We start from the raw sequence: 26617 nt of genomic DNA, 5'->3' as shown, positions 1-26617 counted from the left end.
GTGTTGAAAAATAGCCAGGCAATCTGAAGTGCATCAGCTCTGTAAGGCTTCCCATTCCATCCTTATAACTGGAAGATTGGAAAATACATGGCTGCTGGATGCTGGATTGCCAAGCATGGGCGCAGGTATGATGGAAGGCACGGACAAAATTGCTACTGATGTATAAGCAATAATGCTTGATTTATAAGGCATCTGGCTAAATGAAAGATTCAACTGCAATTCTCTTTGAAGTTTGACACTTACTAGACAAATAGACTGAAAATGCTTAGCCTGATAAGAATTCATCTCTGAACCAACAGCACAGGTGGACCTGCTCCATGAGCTACAGACAAAAGGCCCGCAGAGGACCAGAGCTGACGTGTGAATACAGCCCTGGAAGACAGATTTAGTTTTGGAGATTATATCAGTGGGATACTGAATGCAGAAACCCCAGACCCCAAACCTCTTTCTCATTTTACTTGCTTTCACAGAAACAAGAATGTGCCTTAGTAAATACGCACATTTACACCAAGAAATAGTAAATTTGTGCAAGCAACTTTTCACACACAGAGAAATAATCCACCAAAGCTGATGATTCAGACCTAGAGGCAAGTGGATTTTCAACGAAAGCAGCATAGCTGCTATTGTGCACAAGTGAGTTGCTTTCAGTAAGGGGTATGCTGAGTGTCCCCCAAGGGCTTAGATGTGATTTCCCCCAGTGGGCTTCTTGTGGTGGAAAGAAAAGGAGCTCTGGAGTGCCAAATGAAGATGTTTCACAAGCTGGATGCTTCTGGCTAAAGTTCAGATAGAGCAATGCTGGCAGAAACCCTCTGATGCAGATACTTTTCTCCTTCAGCCTGTTTACTTTTCATGTTGATATTTACATTGCTTCTACACTGAGACTCTACTCCTGTTTCCACCAGAGATCCAAAGACTATAGGGAAGGAATGCAGTACTAACAGAACACCTAGAACAACACAACCCTGCCTGTAGCTGACATTAAAACTTTAAATATAAACAAAAAATAAAAGTATTTCCACTTGATCAGCAAGCACTTCTTTTTGAAATATCCCAGAAACATGCTTTTAGTAGAAGACAGTACTGCAAAAGCCAATAGCAGTGGTCAGTATAGTGAAATCACTTCAGGTAGGATATGATCAGTGAGGAGGAATATGGGCTGTATCAGCCTGGAATAGGTATGAAATGTTTGTATATATAGTCTTGAGTTACACAAGCTGCAGATAAAGCATGTGGGAGGTGCACACCAAAGAGAACAGGAGAGGAAATGAGCTGCAAGCCCATCTCTGTGATCTTCTTTAAAATATTCTCCATCCCACCAAGATGCCTGTTCAGCATCACCATAGAGATGCTGCTCACTGACCACCCAAATCTGCCTCAAGCTTCCCTCAGGAGTCCCACCCATGAGAAACCCTGCAGGCAGCCATCTCTCACAACCCAAAGGGAAAACCTCCCCTGAAAAATCAGCCTTTGCATGAACACCTTCACTCTGAACCTCTGCTCAGCATCCTTGGTGCTCAGCAGGACCCTGCAATGCCACTACATGGGCAGCAGTGCTGCCAAGTCTGATGAAGGAGAGAAGAACATTTTATACCCTAAGCTGTGTTTTTGTTTACTGTCTCATTTATAAAGAGAGGGTTTGAGAACATAAAATAGGATGTTTTTCCTGGGAAGCAGGGCTCTGCATCCATGGTGTCACCTTGCAGTCTCAAAGCCCCTGTGACAAGCTCAGAACTTCACAGGCCCTGGGGAGGGTAAGACAATCGGTGTAGGTGTGTGGCCCCCACCCATGGACACCCCTTACCAAGCACTATGTCCCCAGATAGAGCAGGACTGTGGGGATGAGGCATCTGTGTTCTCCAACCTAAATGGGGTTCCCACCACCTTCTCCTTTCACATCCCTGGACACCTTCAGACCAGCGCTGTCAACACAAAGTGGCAAAGAAGAATCAGAGAAATGTTCATTCCCAGTCCTCACCTACTTGGATTGCCCCTTGGGTCCTGCAGGGACTGATCCCTTGCTGTGCTGATTCCAGTTTCCCTCAGCAGTACCACTGTAACAACCATAAGTGACAGAACACAGAAATCCTTTGCATTCATTGCTGAGGTAATCAGTTGTCCTTGTACAATGCTGAAATAATTTTCAGTACCTTGGTATCCTTTCTTGCTGATGTATCAGAGACACAGAGGAGATGCAAGGTGAAAGGCAATGCCATTTACAGAAACCAGCACCTATGAAGGAGTCAGGAATGAGAACATCTTCCCTGCTGAGAGGGTAAATCCACTGTAGCTCCAGGTATGTCCCAGGGTAGTTTTAGTAAACCTTATAGAGGGCCCCATTTTAAAGCCTTTTCTTGGAGAAACTTGAGTTTCTGGTTGTGTTGAAGAGCTGTTGAAAGCAGATTGGTTTAATATGACCTTATAAAAGACTCACATAAAAGCCAGAGGGAGCCATAAGAAACGAGGGAGATTTATTGTTAAGGTATCAGAGGAGCACTGGGAAAGATCAAAGTTTGATTCTTGGCTGTGCTGATGACCTTAGTTAAATCACTCAGGATCAAGCTTGGAAGAACTTGTTTAGGAACAAACAAGAACTTGTTCAGGCTCAGTGCCTCAGTGGGACCCAGGGGGTTCAGGGCACAGTTGACCTTTCCAAATTTTGATAGTAATTGTGAGTGTCGAGCAAATCAAAACCTGAATTTAGAATCTTCTGAGAATCCTAATTCATCTCTCTGTGTCTCTTTTTCTCCCAAGTGTAAAACAGTGAAAACAAATATTTTGCCACTGTTATAAAGCTAAATGTATGAATGTTTGCTAAGATACAGTGGCAACAGAAGCCACAGAGGTAAATAAGATGGATATTGCATTAAAAAAAAAAATCCCAAGTCCTGTTTTTATCCAAGCAGTGGATTAGTGGTGAAAACAATGGAAGTCAACACAATTGAATTATTAACCACACAGTCATTTATATGACAAAAGTCACCTTTTTGTTTGATAATGATTTTCAATGGGATAGTACCACCATTCTATATGCCCTATATACACTTGAATAATGTTTGGTAAATTAGAGTACTAAATCCGATATAGAGAGTACTGCTGAATACAGTCGTAATTACTTCTGTTAAGAATTACCAGAAAATATATTTCTGGACCTCTTTAATAATCCACAGGTGATAAACCAACTAGCTTACTTAAAGATAATTTAGGGATGAGGAAGACTTTTTTCCATTGACATTTCTGAATGGAAAATTCTGCTGAGACATTCTGCAGCCCAGAATATTCGGAGAGCAGAGTGAGACCTTTAACAGTGCATCTGACCCATTACTGATTTATGAGAGAACAGTGTTGGAATAAATATGAACAAAAAACTATCCTTTCACTCAATTTGGTACAGCAATGTTGAAATTGTGCTAGGATAAACAACTGCCTTGCAATGAGCATACTCATTCATTATTCAGTGTTAAATCTTAATTGTTGCTGATTTCAATTTCTTTGTGCTAAGTGTTTCTAAATTATAAATAACTGTGCAACTCTAATAGTATATACTCTGTTAAGGAAAAGGTAAGTACAGAAATAAATTATTAAAGTGCTCTGCTTAACTATTGCCACACAATTCATCTCAGGACTGGGAGATGAAGGCAGCCACTTTGATGAATTTGAAGAGATATTGACAAGGAGTCTATGGACAACTCATGCATCTGTGTCGCATAAACAGATTTTGTGTATGTATATTTATTTACAAAATGGTTACAATGTGATCTTCACTCTGAGGTTTGATTTTTCTCCTTTTCAGGTCATTGGCAAACTGTCCTGACCCTAGTGAGAGTAAAATCATATCCTAAGTACACACATCAGTGCTGTGTTCTCCCTTTGATCTGAGCACTGAACTGTGATTAACATTAAAGAGAGAAAGTCCAGCCGCAAGCATTTTTGTGCCCTGAGCAAGCGTCAAACACGAGACTCCTTCTTGTCATATCTCTTATTCTCTTCTTTCATGTCTCTCTTACTTATGTATTTACCTTAATTTGCTTGGAAGAGTTTTGTTTGCCTCAAGGAGGGATGGTTGTGTGATTAAGGCATCTCACACCCCTGTGTCTCCTTTAGCCTTTTCTAATTCTTTCCATCTCTTCTTTAGAGGTCCAGTGGAAAGACTTGTTGGCTTGTTCTTCACTGGCTTGTGGGACAACACTTCATATCTGGCAATGGATCAGAAGGACTGAAGAGTGGTTTTGCTCCAACCTATGTTTCTTAGAGCTGCTAAAACAGGACCAATGAAGATGTTCACCAGACTCCAAGTCCTTGCGCTAGCTTTATTTTCCAAAGGAGTTTTCCTTTCCCTAAGTGACCACAGCTTTGTCAGAAAGGAAATTAAGATAGAAGGAGACCTGGTCTTAGGAGGTTTATTCCCAATCAAGGAAAAAGGCACTGGGATAGAAGAATGTGGGAGAATCAATGAAGACCGAGGCATCCAGCGCTTGGAGGCCATGCTGTTTGCTATTGATGAAATCAACAAAGACAATTACTTGCTGCCAGGAATTAAGCTTGGAGTTCACATCTTGGACACGTGTTCCAGGGACACATATGCCTTAGAACAGTCTCTGGAGTTCGTCAGGGCATCTTTGACTAAAGTGGATGAAACAGAGTACATGTGCCCTGATGGCTCGTATGCCATCCAGGAGAATTTGCCACTGCTCATTGCAGGAGTCATAGGTGGTTCCTACAGCAGTGTCTCCATACAGGTGAGTCACAGCAGCCCCACCAGGTGAGAACTGTTTATCTGCAATTCCAGTGAGAGAACCACTGCTTATGTAAGTTTGCCAATAAAGCAAGTCTTACCTTGATCACTTTACCCTAGGGAGTCAATCTACTATGTGATTTTTACTTAATTTACATTAGTTCGATTCACTCTTTAAAATATTTAGTATACATTTAACCTCTGGTAGCTGTCTAGTTCTTCTAGTTATGGTATATTCTGAAGGCATCTGAAGTTTCCAAAAGTCTTAGTGCATTTCATGACACTTCTACAGCTCTAAGTGCAGATATATGTTCACATCATCATAATACGTGTTCCTGCCATGCTGCGTGTTCATAACATTCATCATTTTAATAATGGATATTTAAAATTAAAAAATAAATCCTTGTCTTACTTCTGGTCACTAGTGGGATTCCCCAAGGCTCAGTATTGAGGCCAAAGCCTGTTTAATACCTTTATCAATGACCTGGGTGAGGAGATCAAGTGTACCCTCAGTCAGCTGGCAGATGACACTCAGCTGGGCAGGAGTGCTGATCTGCTGGAGAGTAGGAAGACTCTGCAGACTGAATCAATGGACTGAGGTCAGTGGTAGAGGTTCAATAAGGCCAAGTACAGGTCCTGCACTTGGGTCACAACAACCCCCTGCAGGACAACAGGCTGGGGGAAGAGTGGCTGGAAAGTGTCCCAGCAGAAAAGGACCTGGGGGTGCTGGTTGACAGTGGCTGAACATGAGCCAGGTGTGTCCAGGAGGCCGAGAAACTAATGGAATCCTGGCTTGTATCAACAATGGTGTCTCCAGCAGGACCAGGACAGTGACCTCTGCAGTGGGGACTAGTGAGGCCACACCACACATCCTGTGCCCAGTTCTGGGCCACTCACTGCACCATTGAGGTGCTGGAGCCTGTCCTGAGAAAGGCAACAGAGATGGTGAAGAGTCTACAGATAAAGATGGTGAAGAGTCTCCTCCTGAAGGAGCTGGGGTGTTTAGCGTGGAGGAGGCTCAGAGGGGACCTTATAGCTACAAATACCTGAAAGGAAGTTGTAGCCAGATGAGGGATGCCCTCTTCTCCCCAGCACCCTGTGACAGGTTGAGAAAAAATGGCTTCAAGCTGCACTACATGAGGTTCATGTTGGACATCAGGAAGAATTTCTTCCAGAAAAGGTTGTTAAGCATTGGAATGGACTCCCAAGGGAGGGAGGTGGTGGAGTCACCATCCCTGGATATATTAAAGAAATTCCTGGATGTGGCACTCAGTGCCAAGGTCTGGCTGACGTGATGGTGATCAGTCAAAGGTTGGACTCTGTGATCTTGGAGACATTTTCCAACCTAAATGATTCTGTGATTCTGTGGACACATTACTTTGGGTCAAATAAAACAAGCCACTTCTCATGACTCATTATCACAAGTTGGTGGTGTCTTAAGCCCAGACTGATGTAGACTAAGACCCTGCATCTGGTATTTCTTCATGGCCAGCTGCAGGTTTCCAAAGGCATCAAGTCTTGACAGTGCAGGATGTTTTTTCAGACTCAGTGTGGGACGTTTTTCCAGACTGAGCACAAGCCTTAATCACTGCACCAGTGTCAACAGCAATAAGAGCTCTTGTGTACTGCAGACTACCCCAGCAGTGACAGAAAGCCCACAGAACCTCATTTGCCTGTTTTGTAAATAGGGCAAGAGTTCATCCAATGTTCATTTCAATCAGAATACTCCAGGGAGCTGGTAGCTGCTCTTGTGAAGGCATTAAATCCCATCAGTTGGGAGCATGGTCAGATCCCATAGGACATGCATGAGCACAGAAGGATTAAAGAAATTACATTTTCTTTCCTTTTGTATTCCAGTGTGTAACTCATCTGTGTATTCATAGGGAATAGAAGGTCAAATCCTTACCCCTAGTGCAGAAGAACAGTTTCTGCAGAGCAGAACTTCAGCCATCTCTTGCAGTAGAAGTAGTTTTTTCCCACTGTGGACCACCTAGCAGAGAATGAATGTATCCTCCACCAGTTATGTGGGTCTGATCACTTGGAGCACAAAGAATAAGTAAGTTTCGGGCTGTAAAAGAGACATCTGAAGGAGAAAAATGGTAGCTACAGAACCGTGGGCAGCACAAACTGTTAAGGAAATCATTTTTCATTGTCTCTTCCAATCACACAAAGAGTACATCAAATGAAACCAGTAAATGGTAGGTTGTTGTGGATGCTAAAAGCTGAATGAGTTCCAGAAGTGACTAGAATCAAAAAGAAAAAATTCAGTAAGATACCTCCTTCGGTTCAGTAGTTCCCAGAGCTACAACTGTCTGAAGGCTGACAAAATATTTTCAAGTGTCATATGACTGCCCTATCCCACTGGTGGAGGAGTAGGAGTTTTTTTGCTGTACCTTTGGTTTGTAGTCAGTGTGGTTCTCAGTCCACCCTAAGTTCAAGTGTGTCCAAAGACATGAAGATATGAGGTAACTTAAAAGACATATCTATAAAAGTAGTTACAGCAGAGGAGATGGTGCAGGTGTTTCATTCCTTCCCAGAAACCCAGAGGGAGGCAAATCACATTTCTAAAGTAGTCTGTGGCCTCTTGCAGAGCATTTTTCAGCCTGTCTCTTTGAAGCCAGTCTCTGGTGGTCACTGATCTTACACTAAATCCATATCTGAGGCAGTAGATTGGATGCAGCACACATCTAATATACAAAATAGAGCTTATATAGATGTTTCCTATTCCAAAATCTTAGGTTTGGAGCAGCTGTCCAATGGAAATTGGAAGTCCTAATTGGAGATTTTCCAAATCAGTACATGTAAAAAATAGTAATATAGCTGTATGAAAATTTGTAGGTCATCCAAGTTTCAACACCTAAGGAGTATGATGCAACAATACTTATAGTAAATATTACTCTATGGTCTTCTCTAGACTTGTCAATAGTTTTGCAAATGTAAGGTCTTTCTCAACACAGTTCTTCAGAGAAACAAATTGTTTCACAAATCATTCAACTTGCCATCAAGCATCTTCTATTTTTTCTTCTAGAAAAAAGTATTCAGTTGTTTATTTTCCTTTACATGGATTGTGTTGGCCTTCCTTCAGTCCCTCTTTTCTAGCTTCCCTCTAGATTTCACACCACCTAAAAAAGATGTAACTAAGCCCTAGAAAATATATCATTAAGCCATTCACTCCTGTTGCCCATCCTGTTAAGATAGTCAGTCACAAGTTATCTTTCAAAAGAAAATCCCTGTCAGGAATAATAGACATTGTAGACTCAAGCCTGAAATTGTAAGGACTTTCAAGCATTGAAGGCAAGCATTTTGGTGCCATACCAATTTCAGGGTCAGTCACCTGTACAGAATAGCTCCAGTAACAACTGGAATCACACCACTGCTGAAAGTCAAAATATTTCACCGGGGTGTGCGTGCAAGGCTCAGCACCCCCTTTCCCTGTGTTTTCAAGCAGCATCCAGGGTGCTGGATGCTTCCAGATGTAGCCCTGATAAGCACTTTTCTTTTGCTGAGAGCTGTAAACATCATAAAGTCCACAGTGCAGTTTCTTAGCCTTAAAATAAAACATGCTGAGTTCTTCAGACAAAAATAATTTCTGGCTTTTTTTTTTTTTCCCTCCTGTGAATTTGTATTTATATTTCAATATTTTTTCTTCCCCTCCCTTTGCCCTCCCTCTCCTGCTTTTTTCTGGACAGCTGTCTGCCAAATCATTTCATGATGCTCCTGCTGTCAGATTTGTACTTCTTTCATTACCCTTCCACTAAGGAATAAAAGATTTTGCTGGTAAATCAGCAATGAACACCTTCCCCACTGAGTCAGTATGTGCGATAGGCACTTTTTGCAGAGACTAAAAACAACAAGAGAATGCAGAATGCTTAATTATTTTCTGGTCAGACTAGGCTATTATCATTAATGATGATCTGGATAATTAGTTTTTAGATGTTGTGTTTAAATTAGCAGTGAGCCCAATCTGCACAGTACTTGATTTTTCAAAACTCAAGCCAGGATTCTTAGTCAATGAAAAAGCTCATGTTAAAAAAAAAAAAAAAATTTAAAAAGCTGTTTTCATGAAATTAAATTCTGACTTGAATAGAATCTGGCATCAGAAAGTGAAGAATTCAAAATTTGAAGAGTTTTCTTTTGGGATTGTGGCTTTTCATCTGAGCCAGGTTACCCACTCTTTCTTAGTTTACAACAGAAATTTAAAATATATTTTACTTTGAGAGACTGATACAGTAAAAATGGTAAGAAAAAGAGACAGTATTCTTTTACAGAGGAGCACCTGTATAGCCAATCCCAATTCCATTTTTAAGATACTTAGGTCAGTTCTTTTCAGGAATATGCATGTGGAAGCAGGAATACCTTCATTCAAGTACTGGATTTGTTCTCTGTTCCTGAAAACTGGATTTTCTTTTGAAAATGAAGACTAGAGTCCATTACCTTCAGTCAGCTCTTAGAAAAATTTAAACATTCCTTTAGGTGGGCTGAATTTTTAATTTCTATATAGACTATATTCACATGGATGTAAAGATTGTCGACTGGCTGTCACCTGGCTGTCAACCCAAAAGACCTCCAGATCACAACCATGAAAGTTATTTCCAATTTAGAGCCTCATCCAGAGAAAATGGCAGAACAGAAACCAGTGTCCTGCTGTCTTCTCTTCAGTTCCTTGCTGTGTCTCAAGTAAACTGTAACAAAACCACTGCAGCAGGTTTAACAGTACATTGCTGCTATCACAAAAACTAAATAAACTCCTAAGTGAGTGACCATCTGGCATGAAATCCAAAATATGCACTCATTTACTGGCAATCTTTTCCTGGCTTTCGTTTCTCCTTAGCCACAAAAGTCTGCCAAGGGCTCATGGAGCCTGAAAGCTAATCACCTCCATTTCCTTCCTGCAAGGATAAACCATCTTTCAACCAGAGTCTTAACAATAGCTTCTGACTTCCATCACCACTGAAAATAGTGTAAAATTCTTAAATGAGCCAAAATATAAATGAAATATAGCACATGGGGCTCTGTCCCACTGTGCATGGACTCAACAGGGATGAGGGCAGGACACATGTGCAGGGGGTTGCAGAGGTTTGCCAGGTCACACACACCATTTGTGCTGTGCACTGACAGCCTCTGGTGATTTTGTGCTTCTGAAAGTAAACCAGATCCTTATTTAAAAATCCATTCTGTGAGATGGACCACCTACCGCCAGCATTTAAGCTACACATGCACTGGTCAGCTTCCATGTGTCTCCTTTAAACTCTCTATTTTGTCTCTGTTCTTCCCCCCTTTCCACCACCTCTCAGCCAGACCCTTGCTGTTTATTCCTCTCTTTGTTTCTATTCCGCATTCAGAAACTGAACAACCACTAAGCTGAGATTTTCAAATGCCCAGAGAACACCGAGCGTTTCTTTCCCAGAGATTTCAAAGGAATATGTGTACCTCACTCTGTCTTCTCTGAAAATCCCACAGTAACTGATTATTTGCAGTCTTTTTTATTTGGTTTTGGGCTATAATTTTTATTTTTTTAGTGTATGCATTTTGTCCTTTTGCTAAGGGGAAGTTGTAAGACTTTACAGGGACAGACAAGTAACCACTGAGATTATAGTTAAGAAGGAAAGAGCTCTACCATACAATGAGAGAATCATAGAATTCTTGAGGTTGGAAAAGGCCTCTAAGGACATTGAGTGGGACCTTTACCCAGCACTGCCAAGTCCACCATTAAACCATGTTCCCAAGTGCCACATCTACATGTTTTGACAATACTTCCAGAGCTGGTGAATCCATCACATCCCTGGGCAGCCTGTTCCAATGCCTGACCACCAATTCATTGAAGAAATTTTTCTTAGTGTCTGATCTAAAACTCCCCTTGCTCAACTTGAGACCCTTTTCTTTTGTCCTATCACTTGTAACATGGAAAAGACCAACCCCACCTGGCTGCAATCTCCGTTCAGAGAGTTGTAGAAAGCAATAAACTGTTCCAAGTGGGAAAGGATGTCACTACAAGAGAAAGTGGCCAAAAATAAGAACTAGCTAGGGTCACCTAGACATCACCTATACTTGTTCTACCACTTCTGACTAGGATTTACTCATCAGTTAATGTCTCAAATTACTACATTTATCACTGATAGCTCTTTAACACCAGAAGAAAATCCATGTTCCTTTAGAACCAACAACTCCAATTTTAGTACCTTTTCTGATCCTGTGTAAATGGGACGAGTCACAGGCAGGTTTACAAAACCTCAGAGAAGAATTGCACTCTCATGCAAAGCAAGATCTTCTGCACAGGTCTCTTTTCAGGGTGCAAGTTTAGTGTTCAGCTTACTTCACTGCAACAGTAATGCTGTGTGGAGGCAGAGTGCATATGTGACAGCTGATTGTGCCATCCCCTGCAGGAAAAAAGAAAATATTTCCTTCATAGCACAACAACTGCATGCCCTCCATGGTTTACTTTTTATTGCAAGGACAGACACAAATATAAAAAGAAATTCCCAGGTCTCACGCAGAAATGCTAGCTGTTATTCTGACAGTATTCCTTATTTCTGATGTTCATATTGCAGATGAAGTTATTTCACAGTTCAAACACTGCTTCTCTCTATGTGGCAGCTACTGAGTCCACTGCAAACATTTAGCTATATTTTTCCTAGCTTCATTGCCTGGATTTTCAGGAGAAGAGCAAAGCCAAAAATAATGTTTCCTTCACTCCTCTTCCCACCAACAAGAAATGCCAGACATTTTTATTTGTTTGATAGTGAATTATCTTTTCCTGAGTTACCTTTTGGAAGCAATTTTATTAAGGAACATTACTTATAAAGTAGGGAACAGGCTTCTTATTACCAAAGAGTGTGAAAGCTGATGGAAACCACTGCTTTAGTCCTGCAATGCACCAGAAGATTCCATAGGAGAACAAGCCAGGCTGGGACTCCTAAATAACCTCACTGCATCTGGTTGAGTTCCTTACAACTGGCTTTTAATGATTTAAAGAACTGGCATATTGGCATTCCCAGCGACCTTCTGGGGTCAGTGCTTGGAGTTCTGCTGAAGCCAAATTGGTGCTTTCTGCTGCAGGTCATGACACAGCCCCTGTGCAGTCACTGCCTTCATTAGTGCTTATTATGATATCCCAGAGATGGCACCCTTTGTTTAAAAATGGGCTAGAGAGAGATGATGTTCCAGGCTGACAAAGGTTTTTCAGTTCTGAAAGCAGTGAGGCCCTTAAGGTCCTAATTTCCCTTTGAAAACAAATTAGCTTGGAGTAAATTTTTTTCTTAGGTCCAAGGTGAGCAGCTGCATTTGCATCACTGAACTCTTCTCCTCCCAGATACTCCCAAATTATGTGAGTATGCCTGAAGAGTCCAGACTGAGTCACTGTGGGTCACACTGTCCCCAGGTGGGAGCCCACTAAATGCCAAGGGAAGAGGGAAAATTATGGTGGAGCCCAGCATTTCAGTGTTGCTCATATTTATTGCCAGTGATACAGTCTGGCAGCTCACAGCCTGCTGGGCTGTATCTGCAGAACATAGCCAGTACATAGATGGAAATAAATATTTCTGTTTATTCTATTCTCACTGGATCACATCTAGAATATTCCCTCGAACTTTGGGTCCTTTGGTAAAAAGAAAATTCAATAAATACAAATATAATCATGGGGAGGAGAGTCTGGAGCACAAACCCTACAAGAAGAAATTGAGGGAACTGCATGTGTTTAGCCTGGAGAAGAAAAGGTTTGATGGGAAACTAATATCAGCTTTTCAGTATATACAGGTTTGTTCTCAGGAACACAAAGTAAATATCTTTACCAACATGATGCAGGACCAGATGATAGAAGAAAATAGTCATAAATTGAGAAAGAGGAGATTTTAACCTGAGAAAAAAATGCACATTCCAGGAGTTGGGAGCAGGGAGACTGCACAGGCCAGTGGAGACATGGCTAGAGAGGTATCTCACTTTGTCATTACTTTAGGTTTATGCCTGCCACCTACCACACACCCACATCCCAGCCCACTCAGAACCAGTGTGTCTTTCCTGCCTTTCTAAAATAGCTGTTTCTGCCAAACTTTTGAAATATTTTTATATTTAGGAAACAAGAAAAATTTAAATAGAGAAAAAAACCTGTACTATATATTGGCATAAATGCTTTAGATGCAGTTTGACTTCCAGCTGCCCAAATAATAACAAAAAGCCAACAAGGTAGATTACCATAATTTAGGAACTGGATTAAGCACACACTAGCTGCAGTCCATGTTTTTTTCAAAGCAAGAGCTCAGGTCCTGTGTTATAGCAATGAAATTAGGAAAAACCTTGGGACGTGGCTTTGCCATGGTCTTGCTGTGGGAATCTGGACTTGCAACTTATTCCCAGAAATAGAAAGACTTTCTCAGGAGACCAAAGGCAGCAAAAGAATCGCCATTAGGACAGATTTCAGCTCAGAGAGACAGAAATTTGCCCAGTTTCTCTGTAGAGACAAAACTCCTTAACCTTAATGTTATTCTGCTCCACAGCCTAATTTATTGTCTGTTCAGAGTAGCTCTTCCCTGTCTCAAAGGAGCTCTGTGAAATTACATTCATTAAGCCATGTTAAGTGCCATGAGACTCTCGCATGGTTAAATTTCAGAACGGCAGAGAGCACTGTCATCTAACAAGGGGCCTCCTCTGTCCAACAAATGTGCAATACACACTTGTGAGTTATGGTAAAGACACCCTACCTGTTCTAGCACTTTTGAGATTTATCTTTCCTTCTTTTCTCCAAAATATTTCCTGTGTTTTCCAGTCCTATACACATTCCAAAAAGTCCATGTAATAATCTCAGGGCCATTAAAAAGGGAAATTTTTAGCAAAAACATCAGAATAAATACTACTGCCATCAAAAATAAAAATCTTATGAAGGTTAAGAAAATGTTCAATGAGATTCAACAAATCATAAGATAGGTCAAGGTCACTGAGACATAGAGGTGTTACCTATCTGTCCCCATTTACCAGCAGGATTCTTGAATGGCCACAAATACACCCAGAAACCAGGTTCATGTGTTAGATTGTTGTATCTAATTCATGGCTCCTTGCAGGTGGTCATTATGAAGCCATTTTCATTGTTTTAAACAAGATTGGCAATATCCCACAAACATTTATCTTGTCCCTGCAGCTCAGAGGAGCAGAAGTGACAGATGTGGAGAAGGAGACTGGTTCCCCCTGGCACTGCCACTACCACTCCATTTGCAGGATTTGCTGGTGCCAGGGTGTCCCTGTGGAGGGACGTGGCTGGCACTTGGACTTACTGCCATGCTCATGTTGGGCAACAAATCACCCAGCAGAGTGAGAGCCAGGTTTGCCTGGGAAGTGGGCCCTTGACCACAGGATAGTGGTTGCACTGATAAGCCCAGCAGCCTGAGAGCAAATGAAGGTTTCCCATCTCTCTGAATGCAGACTCCATCAACATGCTTTATTCACAGCAAGCTATGCAAAGTGACTGGTTTGGTTTGCAGTTTCAGAACAACCAGACTTATCTTCAAAGGTATCTGCAAAACCCACCAGTTTTGACAGCAAAAAAACCTGGCTACTACCGCTGCTTAAGTGCCAACATATGGATTTCAGGCACTAATTGCATGCACCACGGCTTGATTAAATTGCTCCCTGGAGCTTTGCCAGAATAAATTATTTCACTGAGCTAAAGCTGGATCTGCACTGCAATTTTGAAGCTGTTCCACACATGCCAAGGCAGCATGGAGCTACACTGGAGGTGTGCCTCAAGTGGTTCAATCTCAGTGTGCATAACTCTGATTTAGATCCCACTGTCCTCTACTACCCTGGGCAGACACAGATATCATCTCCTCTGCAGAACCTGCTACCTGATCCTGTTAGTCTCTTAACCAGGATAACATTTGCATGATCAAATGCTCAGATCAGCATGAAAATGGCTAAAAAAAGGGACTGTTCTGAAACCAATTGCATCAGCTAAGTACCTGAGCTTTTTTTGAAAAATTAGTCCCTAATATCACAATGTTACAATATTCCAGAAAATCCCCGCTTGAGAATTTCAAGAAGAGTGGCCTGATCTGAATGAATAACAGATACAACTTCACTGAAATCCATGAACAGTAATAGTTCTCAGGGAGGATTAGATCACTCTCCTTTATGATTAATCAGACTTCCTTAAAATTTTTAATTTTTAGTCCATGAAAAAACCTACCATCTGGACAGCTTCGTAATGAAGAGCTTTACAGCAAACAGCTGTAAACACATGAAAACTTTCTTCTCCCAGAGCACAGGAATGAAAATTACAGGTGTTGGCAGGGACCCTGGAAGTATATTGGCATCCAAGGCTGAGGGCCCCGTGTAACCTGGGAAAGTAGTTCTATGGATGCTTTTGCTGCTTGGACTAAAAGGGAAAAAAAAAACAAAAACCACTTTAAAAAGGCACAAAAAAAAAAAAGCCAAACTATAAAGCTGCTATATTTGTTAGGAGCACCTTCTGTGAGCTGAATGCTTGTGCATTCGCTGACCAGCATTACTTGAGCTCCTGAAAATGGACTTTAGCTAATTTGAGGGGGGAAATGAAGAGTGGTATGTGTGCATATCTTCATTATGGTTTAGCACAAATGAAATAACTCCTGCTAGAATAAACTGACACAAGAATAGCAATTCCAGCCCACACAGTTCTGCAGGAAATGTTCCAGAATAGCTACATGGAATACATGCTTATTACCAAATCGGATTGCTCTTGAGAGAGGACATGTGAACCAATCCATGTGGATATGTGGGCATGTAATCAAAGTTACAAAGCCACAGGGACTTAACAATGCTCTAAGCATCCATTGTACCTTGGTGACAGAACAAGCCTCTCTGCCCATCCTGTTGCTTTAAAGCTGTTCATTTCCATCACCAGATGCAAATTAAATCCCACACTTCCAGTATAAGGCGGTTTAATGGCTGTTACCATCCAGCAGGGAGGTTAAGAACACAGCAGCTGCTTTCTGAGGGACAGTAACTCGTTCAGCTGCAGCACTTCCCAGCCTTGTGCCTGCACCCACTGGCAAAACTGCAGTGTCAGCTAAAGCTCAGCATGCACCTTCCAAGCACTGTAGGAAAGTTCTTATTTTGGCTTAAACTAAAACAAACCACTACCAACAGTTTCTTTGTGAAGGCAAACTTCAACTCAACAGCTACAGCTGAGATGCCAGGACACCTGGTCTTTCCTGGTGTTCCAGAAGGACAGGAGGATAAGAACCTCCTGAAGTCCTCAGTTCCATGAGACCCAGAGGTTGTGGAAAGTCCCTGTACCTATGTGGCTCACAGCAGAGTCTGGCCCAGATGAGATGACACCAGTTTACAAGGGCAGACTGAGCTACAGCAGGAAACTAGTTCAGTGCCTGCATTACAGAAAAGACAGAATCTAAATCTATAAAATCCTAAGTCATACAGGTTGCTGAAAAGCAATAAAATTCTTCTGTTTGTTTTTTGGGCTTTTTTTTACCAGACTGTCTAATTTGCTACTAATGTCTGAGCCTTCAAAATTTACCTTTTTTACAACATCTTTTTCAAAACAGTCCTTTGCCTTTGAATTCTTACAGACAATCTGTGGTCAAAGAAACATCTGGGGAAGATTAAAAAGAATTAAATGATTGGGCAATTTTAAATAAGTTTCCCTTGGGAATCTCAAGTACACTACTGCAGAAATCTCAAGCACACTGTTGTTTTTCAAATGCTTTTGTCAGGCTGTACTTTAAGGTTAGCTTCAAATTTTATTAACTGGACAGTACTTCCAGTCACCAATCTTCTCTTTGTCATTTAAGAAACTTTCATAGGAAAAAAATTCCATAACCTTTCTTCATTTCTTTCCAGATGTGAGCAAGAGTTTCACTTCTGTGAGAGCAGCAGAGTAGATTTGGAAATATTTAAGTGTTAGACATAGCCAAATATGAAAAAAAAAAAAACCAAAAGAAAAAGCAGGACTTTGGACCACATAAATCAAACTAGAAAGACAAATAGATATTATTAAAAATTTTTATTTTTAATTAAAAACTGTACGTCAACATGACATTAGGTCATTTGGGTAGAGCATGGGGTGCTTATAATTCCAAGGTTATGGGTTTGGTCCCCATATGGGCCATTCACTTAAAATTTGGATTTAATGAACCTTGAGGATGTCATCCAATTAAGACCATTCCATGATTCTGTGGTTCTGTGACATTGTGAAACACTTGAAGAGTACTAACATGCAACAAATGTGCCATCTCAGCTGGTCTGCAGCCAGAACATCTCAGAAAAAAATCTAGGTTAAATGAGTAAAAAATAGAAGAGGTGGGGACTTAGCTTGTGTGAGATTAGAAAATTCTGCAAAAGGCCTGCATATTTGTGATATTTTCACAAAACAGAAATTTATGTCTTCTTAGTGCATTTGGTTATCAAATACAATGAATCTTGGAGAAGATGAATCCCACTATGAACAGCAAAGGCATGCAAATCCCCAGGCCTTTGTAAGGAACACAGTCTGAAACTGAAATATATTGTACATTTGTATCTAATTATCTGTTGTTTAAACAGGCTGAGTTTCATGAAAATAAAGGTCCATTATAGTCCCAGCAGGACCCAGGGAATTAACTGGGCATCAGAACAGGTTCTGTGCATATGCTCAGTGCAATGCTTTCCCTGGAGTTTGTTAGCAGCATCCTATATCAACACCCTCAATCTGTGATCATCAGAACATCTCTCATTAAAAAACAGTGTCCATGCCTTTCACTAAATATTTCTGTTCCAGTTTATAAATACCCCTCTTTAATAATCTGTGCACCCCGCTTTGTCTCTAGGTGGCAAATTTGCTCAGACTCTTCCAGATCCCCCAGATAAGCTACGCCTCCACCAGTGCCAAGCTGAGCGACAAATCCCGCTACGATTATTTCGCACGGACGGTGCCCCCGGACTTCTACCAAGCGAAAGCCATGGCTGAAATTTTGCGGTTTTTCAACTGGACGTATGTGTCGACGGTGGCGTCCGAAGGAGACTACGGGGAGACAGGGATCGAGGCCTTTGAGCAGGAAGCTCGCCTGCGCAACATCTGCATCGCCACCTCGGAGAAAGTGGGACGGTCTAACATCAGGAAATCTTACGACGGCGTGATCAGGGAGCTGCTGCAGAAGCCCAACGCCAGGGTAGTGGTGCTCTTCATGCGAGGCGACGACTCCCGGGAGCTCATTGCGGCCGCCAACCGCTTCAACGTGTCCTTCACCTGGATTGCCAGCGACGGGTGGGGCGCGCAGGAGAGCATTGTCAAGGGCAACGAGCACATAGCGTCCGGGGCCATCACCTTGGAGCTTGCTTCCCATCCGGTGAAAGAGTTTGACAAGTACTTCCAGAGCCTCAGCCCTTACAACAACAGGCGCAACCCCTGGTTCAAGGACTTCTGGGAGCAAAAATTCCAGTGTAACCTGCAGAACCGGAAACCGCACAGAAAGGCTTGTGAAAAGCACTTCACCATCAACAGTTCCAACTACGAGCAAGAATCCAAGATCATGTTTGTTGTGAATGCTGTGTATGCAATGGCTCATGCCTTGCATAAAATGCAGAGGACTCTCTGCCCAAACACCACCAAACTCTGTGATGCCATGAAGCATCTGGATGGTAGGAAGCTGTACAAAGATTACCTCCTGAAAGTAAACTTTACAGGTAATAACTCCTCTTTTGGTACCTACAGAATGTAATTAAGCACTGTAATTAAGGAAATGTTCATCAGTCATGGTAACAGCCAGCCAAATTTCTGGTAGCAACTATTTGCACAGTTTAGAGCAGGATGGTACGCAGGCACAGTCACTCCTGTCACAAGAAGGCAGAAAGGAGAAGGATGATGAGCTTGAAGAGAACTCTAAAAAAAATCAGGTTGATGCTCCTCCTGCTTCCAGCAGAAGGAAGAGGTGAAGGTAGCAACAGCTAGTCTTGGCAATGTTGCACTCCATCCTCTAAAATTCCACACACCAACACCCATTTAATTCACAGCCAGTTTGGGCATGTCTGAAGGGCAATGGTCCTTTCACCACCTGCTACACCAGGCAGCCGCCTGCTAATCCCATGCCAAGACTTGGCCTTCTCTCCCTCGCTTTGCTACAAATTTACATAATTGCTGGACCGTGGCCAATGTCCTTGCAATAGTAAAGTAATAATTCCTGTCATAGGACCAGATGTATATAAACTATTCAAATATACGGGGTAGTGCCATTACCTGTATTACAGAACTACAGGCTTAATTGCAAAGTATGAAAAAACTGCATTAAACATGTGCAGGAGATGTGGAGGAGGGTGATCAATATGGGAATGATATGAGTAAACTTCATGGGGACTGGCTGCACAGCACATGGCTGAGTTTAGCTTTTTTATTAATACTATGACATCAAAACATTACACCTCAGCAAAGCTAAATTGATCTACAGAGGAAAGAAGTAAAGTGTAGAACATCCTATCTTTTTGTTTCTTCATGTCTGAGTTTCTTCTGAAGCATCTAGGTTGAACTTAAATTTCTCTGTAGTGTGAAATTGATACTCTCAGCTGACTAAGTTGATAGTAAAGAACCATCATGCTCTGCTTTGAATGAGAACTAGCTCCAAGAGGAATCAAAGGATAAGCATGTGTAGGATACAGCATGTTCAATCCCAAGAGACCTTCAGTAATTGTACAATGCTAATAACACTGAAAACTACATAAAACTGTCAAATTGGAGCTTGAAGTTTCCCCTCCTTTAGAAGTGTACTCAGTGTCTGGCTCAGATCACTTCTAGATACTACCAACCACATCCCTGGTGCTTCTCTAACTCCCAGTGGGGTGCAGCTGCTGTAGCCAAGTACTCAAGTCAGAAAGAAACAAACCTTTTGGGTTTAGACCTCTAGAAACTAAGAATAATCCTTTCTCCTTCCTCCCTTCACAGCACTTACAACACAGAAACTCTTTTCTTGCTTGCCTGCACTTATCCTCAGAGATACTTGAATGTCTTTAAATTGTTGAAATCAATTGGTTTTAGGAGGACAGCACTTCATGAGAGCTGATTCCTGGCATGCTGATCAGGTGGGAGGGCAGTGGTGTGCTTCTGTCCCTGCCAGGGAAATACTTCACGATTGTAATGACCTACCTAAATGAGTGGGCACTTCAATATTTTAAACTTCAATTATTTTGAAGATTTTTCTGACACTACAGGTATTTTTATGAGCTTAAATGAAAACACTATTAATAGAGTCCAGCCATAAGACTAAGCAACATTTGTTCAAATATAGGATTCTTAATGATTTTTCTAACATGCAGATATTTTTAAGCACCCAAGAATTTTCCCACTCAACATCTACATATAAAGCCAAAATAACCCCAATTTTCTTTCACCAAAATCTCAGGAAAAATTTTATTTATCTAGAGTAAGAAAAATTAGTTTTCATTTTGACTGAAATATCTTTTTTTGTTGTTTTTTTATTAATTGGGAGATGAAGCTGTTCAAGTTGGAAAAAAATTGAAGCCTGCAATTTTTCAGTTTTTAAAAGAGAAGGGTCTTTTTTGAACCAAATTAATTATATTAAAATCAGCCTTGAAATCTTTGAAAGTCTGAAGAGCTTTATTTTCCATTAATTTTCATTTCTAATTTAAAATATTAAGAAACCTGTCAAGTGCTTTTCCAATGGCTTTGTTCCACATACATTTTTTACCAGCTTACAACATTATTTGCTTACATCCTTTCCTTATTATTAGTTCTTCCATTATAATGTGAATCCCTGTTTTAATGTAAGTTATTTTTTGAGCAGGTGAGTGATTTTTATGTAGCGAGTTGTTAAGCAAATCTTCCATACTTTCCTCCTTTCAGAAGGGTGTGAAGAATTAATACATATGTGAGGTTTTAATACATATAAGCCTTGTCATTGATTTCTACAGGACCAAGAATCATTTTTTTGCTCTTCCTGGATGAAGAAAATCTTTGTGTTTGTTGTTAATGCAATATGAGGACTTTGTTGCATGGTACATTTGATCAAAGACACCCTCATATTTCCATCTCCAAACCTGAGAATGTTTTCCCAGCACAGAGAGAGGGTGGCATGGAAGTTTCCAGACCAGCAGCTACACTGCAGCCAAGTCAGGCTGTGGATGTTCTCTCTTCTTTAGCCTGGGCAGTGATCCAGACCCACCATGAGGAAGCAGGCAAGAAACAGAACAGTGATAACCATATTTGCAGACACACAAAAAGCTATTTAAGCAATGTCTCCTCTACTAAAAGGCAGGGGTCCACACAGATAAGCCCTGCAAGCATAGAAATCAAGCAAAGAAATGGTGGGAGAAATCAAGCAAATGGCCCTGAATGTCTTGTCCCAGTTTGCTGGACCACGGTGCATTTCACACACACCAGTCAGAGTAAACGATCAGGTGCGTTTCTATCGCTGGTGTGGGACGGAGCAATTTTAGACACTTACCCTTCACACTCAAATTAGTTTTGATTAGACTTTGATTACAGTTAATGGAGGGGATCAGCACTTACACAGTGTGCTCCAGCCCATGCGAGGTATGATTTGCCCCTACATCTCTCACTACTGACTACAGATGGAGTATAGAGTGATTAAGGTTTATTTTCACTTGCCATTTAGCTGAAAGTCTGAAGTGAGACTCCCAGGAACAGCAATAATGTGATTTGCAAGGAAATACTCAGGGACCAGCTAACAGCCGGGTGGTTGCAGGGGACTGGCAAGATTTGTGCGTCCTTGTGCTGCCACTGTTGCTGACATGTCATGTGACAGGTAATTTCTCTAATATCTCTGGGTTCCTACTTATTTCTTTTTCATTAAATCAAAATAACTCCACAGAACTGCAGTGTGGGATGAAGACAAAGTGAGATTTCACTCCTTATTGTCTGTGAGATACACCAGGCACATAATTTTCTTGCAAGTCAATAAGACATATATGACAAATGTGATATTCTGAATCTTTTTAATAAAGGAAAAAAGAGACACCTGTGCCTAATTCGAGCTTCCAGCACCAGGATGTGAGAATGCCAAGTCCAACCTCCAGATAAATGCACTCTCTCAATTTCAGTGTTTATTTGGCTTTTCAAAGAGATATAGGCTGGTTCATCTTCTTGATCTTCCCATCCTCTACATTCCCTCCTGAGGGCACAAGTGCAGCACTTGATGTTCTAAATTGTGATGGTTTTCTGCTGATAAAGAGATGCCAGTTCAAGAGGTTGTTAACTTCTATTACCAGAGCAACAAAGAAGTGCTGAACAAAAGTAAAGGTCTCCACGGCAGAGAGCACAGAGTAAACTCGTCTTCTCCCATACCCAGCCATTGCCTGGTGAAGGGCAGCACACAGAGGGGCTCCTGGGAGGGCTATGAATCCAGGGATAAACCCACACATCCAGAAGCCTTGTTCCCTCACAAGGGTGGAGGGGACAGTGCAGCAAACAGCTTTGCTGACTTATTTAGCTTGTTTAAGCCACCAGCACAACACCGAAAAGCAATGTTTTCATTGCCCACAGCGCTACTGGAAGCCTCACATTTAACAAGTGCCAGGATAGTGTGAGAGGGGTGTCCATCACTTGGGATAAAAAAGTGGAAGGGTCCTGCACAGCTGTGCCCGACATGTTGCTCTCTGGTGTATCTGCTCCTCCAGGGCATTGGACTGGAGGTGAGGAAGGATAACCATGGCAATGAAAGACCAGCAGTATTGCTGGTTGCTTATCTGGTTGTGCAGCATAACCCAGGAATGTGGGGCTGGGCTCCAGCTTTCCCATTCCAGTTAGCAGGGCTGATATTGTAACAGGACTAACCCTGCCCTCAGTCTAGTGTGGGAGCATATGGGCAGAAGGGGGTTGGATTTTGGGATGTATGCATGTCCACATGTCTCATGCAGTTTTCTGAACCTGCGCAGCTAATGGTTGGAGGATTTGGCTAAAGTAGTAGAGTTGGTAAAAAGATCATTAAAAAATTTAGGCAATGCATATTTAAAGTACTCAGTGTCTTTTCCTATCCTGAGTTGCCAGAGTCACTGTCATGGACCTTTCTCTTGTGTTCAGAAATCCATCTCTTCTACAGCAAAGCCTGTATCACCAAAAATAGCTTATCCTGGGCAAGTCCTCTCCCTTGGCTAACCAGAATGACTACTCCAAATGAGAAAAAGCTTGTAAGTCAGGTCTAATTTGTCCTCTTTCCTCCACTGGACTTTATGACAAGACTTCTATTCTTACCTACTCTTACATTTCTACGTGGTTCATTTTTTTTTCATTCTCTTCCTCCTCACTGTGCCCCAGTCGACACTGAAATAATATGAAGTAGAAGCACACATTTACCTTTTCATTTATTCTTGGGCACTGGTGACTTCTGTTGTGGGAACACAATTTCACAGACCATTTCCATCCTATCTGTTCCATCCAAGTAAGAAAGAGCTTAAGCCAAGGTCTGCAACAAGCAGATGTCACCTTACTTCTGAGCACAGCAGCATTGCATAGTCCCTGCTCTGGGATTTACCCATAAATATTTCCTGTCAAAAGTGCACTTCAAAACTCAATGCTCAGCCAGGCTGCATGGAGCACAGACCAAAGGAATCCTGCATTTGCTATCACAAGCAGATTACAGTTGCAGAAACTTCAAAGGCTGGCTCTGAGTTCACAGCAGGGTGTACCTGTGAAGGCTAAAGCCAGAGCTCAAAGCCCAGGCTCTGCAGCAGATGGCCCTGATATGCCAACCCTTCACCCAAGGAGGTCCTTCTTGTCGGGTCAGATCCCCCTTGCCTTCAGCACTCAGTCAGCAGTGAGGTCCTCATGGCCTTCCTCGTGATGCTTATTTGTAGAATAAACCAGAACACACATTCAGATGAAGGCAAAGATCACATGAGCAGAAGGCATCCACTACCTTGTTAATCATAAAAGTTGTAAAAGTGTAATACTTTTGTAAAGTGTAAAAGAGATGGATTTTTAGCTAAAAAAAGCAAGGAAAATGAGTGAATTCCCCAAGATACTAATTAAAGATATACATGAAAAAGATGTCTAGGATTTATAGGAAAAAATAAATGCCCTTTCCTGGGACCACAGATGTGTCATTGTGTTTAAAACCTTGCAAGCAGCTAAGGGACAGTCTCTGAAAGCACACTTGAGACTTGCTGTTTCAGAGCAGAGGAACTGTTGGACCTGCACAGTATTTTCCCATATTCTCTCTGCATTGGAGTTACATTGGTGTAAATACACAGAGAGCTGCAGCGAGATTTTGATGGCCTGGTAATCCTGATGGCCCCATCTACTTTCTCCTTCCTCCACTCTTTAGAGGCCTCATGGGATCTGCTGTTCCTTTACTTTGGGTAAATTTACCCTCCAAGAGTAAATGAGCCAATCTTTACTTAGTCCTCCTGAAGATTTTAGTATGTGTATATATTAATATATTTATATATTGTGCATGCTATAGATTTATAATATCAAATAATGAAATTAAAGAATAAAGCAGGTTGGGTGGTCTCTAGGCTAACTCCTGCTAAAAGGTAAGGCAGCTGTGCAATCAGACGAACTTGCTCAGGTCTTTATAGATGTAAACTGGTTGAAAATAAAATACTATAGAACTTTTTCAAACCTAGTTTAGCTTTGAGGTATCATGATGGGAAGCAACTGGTCTGCACTCTGGATGTGTTGTGTGTCACTCACTGCACCCTGTGAACTGGATACCTGGGCTGGCAGAGGGGCACAGGTGTTGTCATCTCTAGGGCACATGTTCCAAATAAAATTGCTATTGAAACTTCTCTCATCACGATGGCAGGTCAGTGACCTACCTGTTAATGGTGTCTGCTATCAAGCCAGAGATCATCATAAAAAGCTGCTGTTTCATGCTTTCCTTTGTCACTGTCACAGTAATTAGCCTGAGTGAGCAGGAGCAGAGGTTGAATTGTGTTATAAACTCCAGAAGATGATGCCAAGGTGTGCTGGGCCATTGCTCCCCATCTAACTTGGGGGCAAGGTGCTTTTGCCTGGTGTCACCACAGCTGGCTGCCACTGCTCTCTGCCTGACTGAGCTGCCGTGGACAGAAAGATGGGAAATGCAGCATTAGCAGGACACAGAGCAGCAACAACTCTTCTTCATAGTCCTCAGGAAGTTTCTGGAAGTATGTTGCCTTTGGCCTTTACCCAGCTGGGTGTCATTCCTGGAAAGCCTGCAGAAACCACAGGCCAGCAACAGCCCCAAACTTGTTATAGTGGCATATTTAGGTGAAAGTACTTTGGCATCCCTAAAATTGCAACTGGATCTCCATCTCGGTTTCCTCTACTTGAATATTTAAACAACCCACCACTTCAGCTGAGCTATGAAATACTGAACATAAAATTATATAGTCTATGCTTTGTATGTAATTTATAGTCAGCTGCTTATCTCCTATTAATAATGTAGCCTTTAGGCAGCCATAAATCTCTAGACTTCACAGCATCCATGGGAGTGTGTAAATGAGGATGAGATTATACACTGTTTGTGGAGAAACACATGACTGGCAAACAGCAATGATTTTCTTTCAGATCACATATTTGAGAGACAGAAGGCTTGGTAACCTAATTTCTCTAAATCACAGGCTCCTGTGTTTGCCTGCTGCTTGTTTTATAATAGTTATTATTTTATCTTTTGTTTTGCTGGCAAATGATAAGTGAATCCCAAACACAAAGGGTCAGTACAAGAGGAGCAGGAAATCTCATACAATCTTTGCATCCCCCAACCATGCACATTCCCTTTCCCAGTCCTACTGGGTTTTACAGTAGGAGGGCAACCCAGGACATACCATGGAATTATATTCTTATTTTTCATGCAGATTTACCTGGGAGAAATGTTTACATAAAAATAAAGAGGTGTCAGGTCTGCTTTTTCCTGCAACCTTGAAGGAGAAGATGTCAGGTGAGAAAGAAGACTCTGGTTCAGGATTCCTATCCCTTACATTTTAGCATCTAATTTGACTCCGAAAAGCCCATGGTAAGACCAGATTCTTCTCTGCCACCTGCTACAGAAGAGCACTTTGCCACTTCCACACCTAATATCAGTCAGTCTCACCTGCACGCTGAGATACTACAACAGGGGCTGACAAAGGCAAAGGCTGTGCTCGGAACACGACCACAGAAGTGTTGAGAATGAGGACAACACATGAGAAGGTGATTCCATTTTACTGTTTTGAGTAATTCAGGTGTGCCCTGGACTTCCAGTGAGTCTCCAAGAAAACTCATCTTTTCAAAAGGTGATGAAGAAAACTAGAGAAAGTCACAAATCCAGATGTCTAACCCCAAAGATAACTAAATGTTATGTTATTTTTTACAAAATCCATATCCTTGTTGGCAGCTAATAATTATACTACAAGGGCAGAAGTGAAAGCATAAACTATAGAAAAGTATAATTTCTCCTCTAAATAACCTTAATTTCACAACATCCCTGGAAGATATTTTCTTCACCCGCTAGAGCAGAGTATAAACATATTTCCAGGCTAACAGTGGTTAAACAGAAACAGGGACAAGAGCAGTAGAGCTGCATTAGTGAGACACCAACTCTCAACCCAGTCTGGTGCTGCTATCTAGACATGGATCATGGCCTGAATCCTACATCTATTCCACTTAGCAAATTTGCAGACAAATTTGTTCCAAGCCAACTGCTGTATTTGTACTTGTAAACTGCAGCCCAGATGAGCATGTGAATCTATTTCTGCTTTCTGCAAAGCCTGAACTACTCCCTTCAAGTTGTCTTTTCCAATTCTGATTCCCAGTGCAAAAAATCCCCACCACTCAGGGACACAGGGCTGTTACTCTATAAAAAGGAACAAAGAAACTCAACCCAAACTCAAAGCAGCCATTGTTTATATTTTCCACTAACATATTTTTCCCAAAATTCTTCCAATTTTTTCAAAAAGCAACCACCTCTACATCTCTATGGAGCAGAAACTCCTTTT

General features: G+C 41.6%; 1 protein-coding gene across 3 annotated transcripts in view; it reads left to right on the top strand.

Annotated features, from left to right (window-relative positions):
- The window catches only part of GRM3 (glutamate metabotropic receptor 3), a 102433-nt gene that overhangs the window by 52917 nt on the left and 22899 nt on the right, over window positions 1-26617 (top strand). For all 3 annotated transcript variants that reach the window (XM_004176518.6, XM_030291103.4, XM_030291109.4), the window contains 2 exons: window positions 4133-4736; window positions 17521-18376. In XM_004176518.6, coding sequence (XP_004176566.2) covers window positions 4239-4736; window positions 17521-18376 — 1354 coding nt within the window. In that variant the 5' untranslated portion in view covers window positions 4133-4238. The remainder of the gene's footprint in view (window positions 1-4132; window positions 4737-17520; window positions 18377-26617) is intronic.

Source organism: Taeniopygia guttata, chromosome 1A, assembly GCF_048771995.1.
Source record: "Taeniopygia guttata chromosome 1A, bTaeGut7.mat, whole genome shotgun sequence".
NCBI classification, from domain to species: Eukaryota; Metazoa; Chordata; class Aves; order Passeriformes; family Estrildidae; genus Taeniopygia; species Taeniopygia guttata.
Note: the sequence above shows the minus strand (reverse complement) of the source record. Positions and strands in the feature narration are given on the sequence as shown.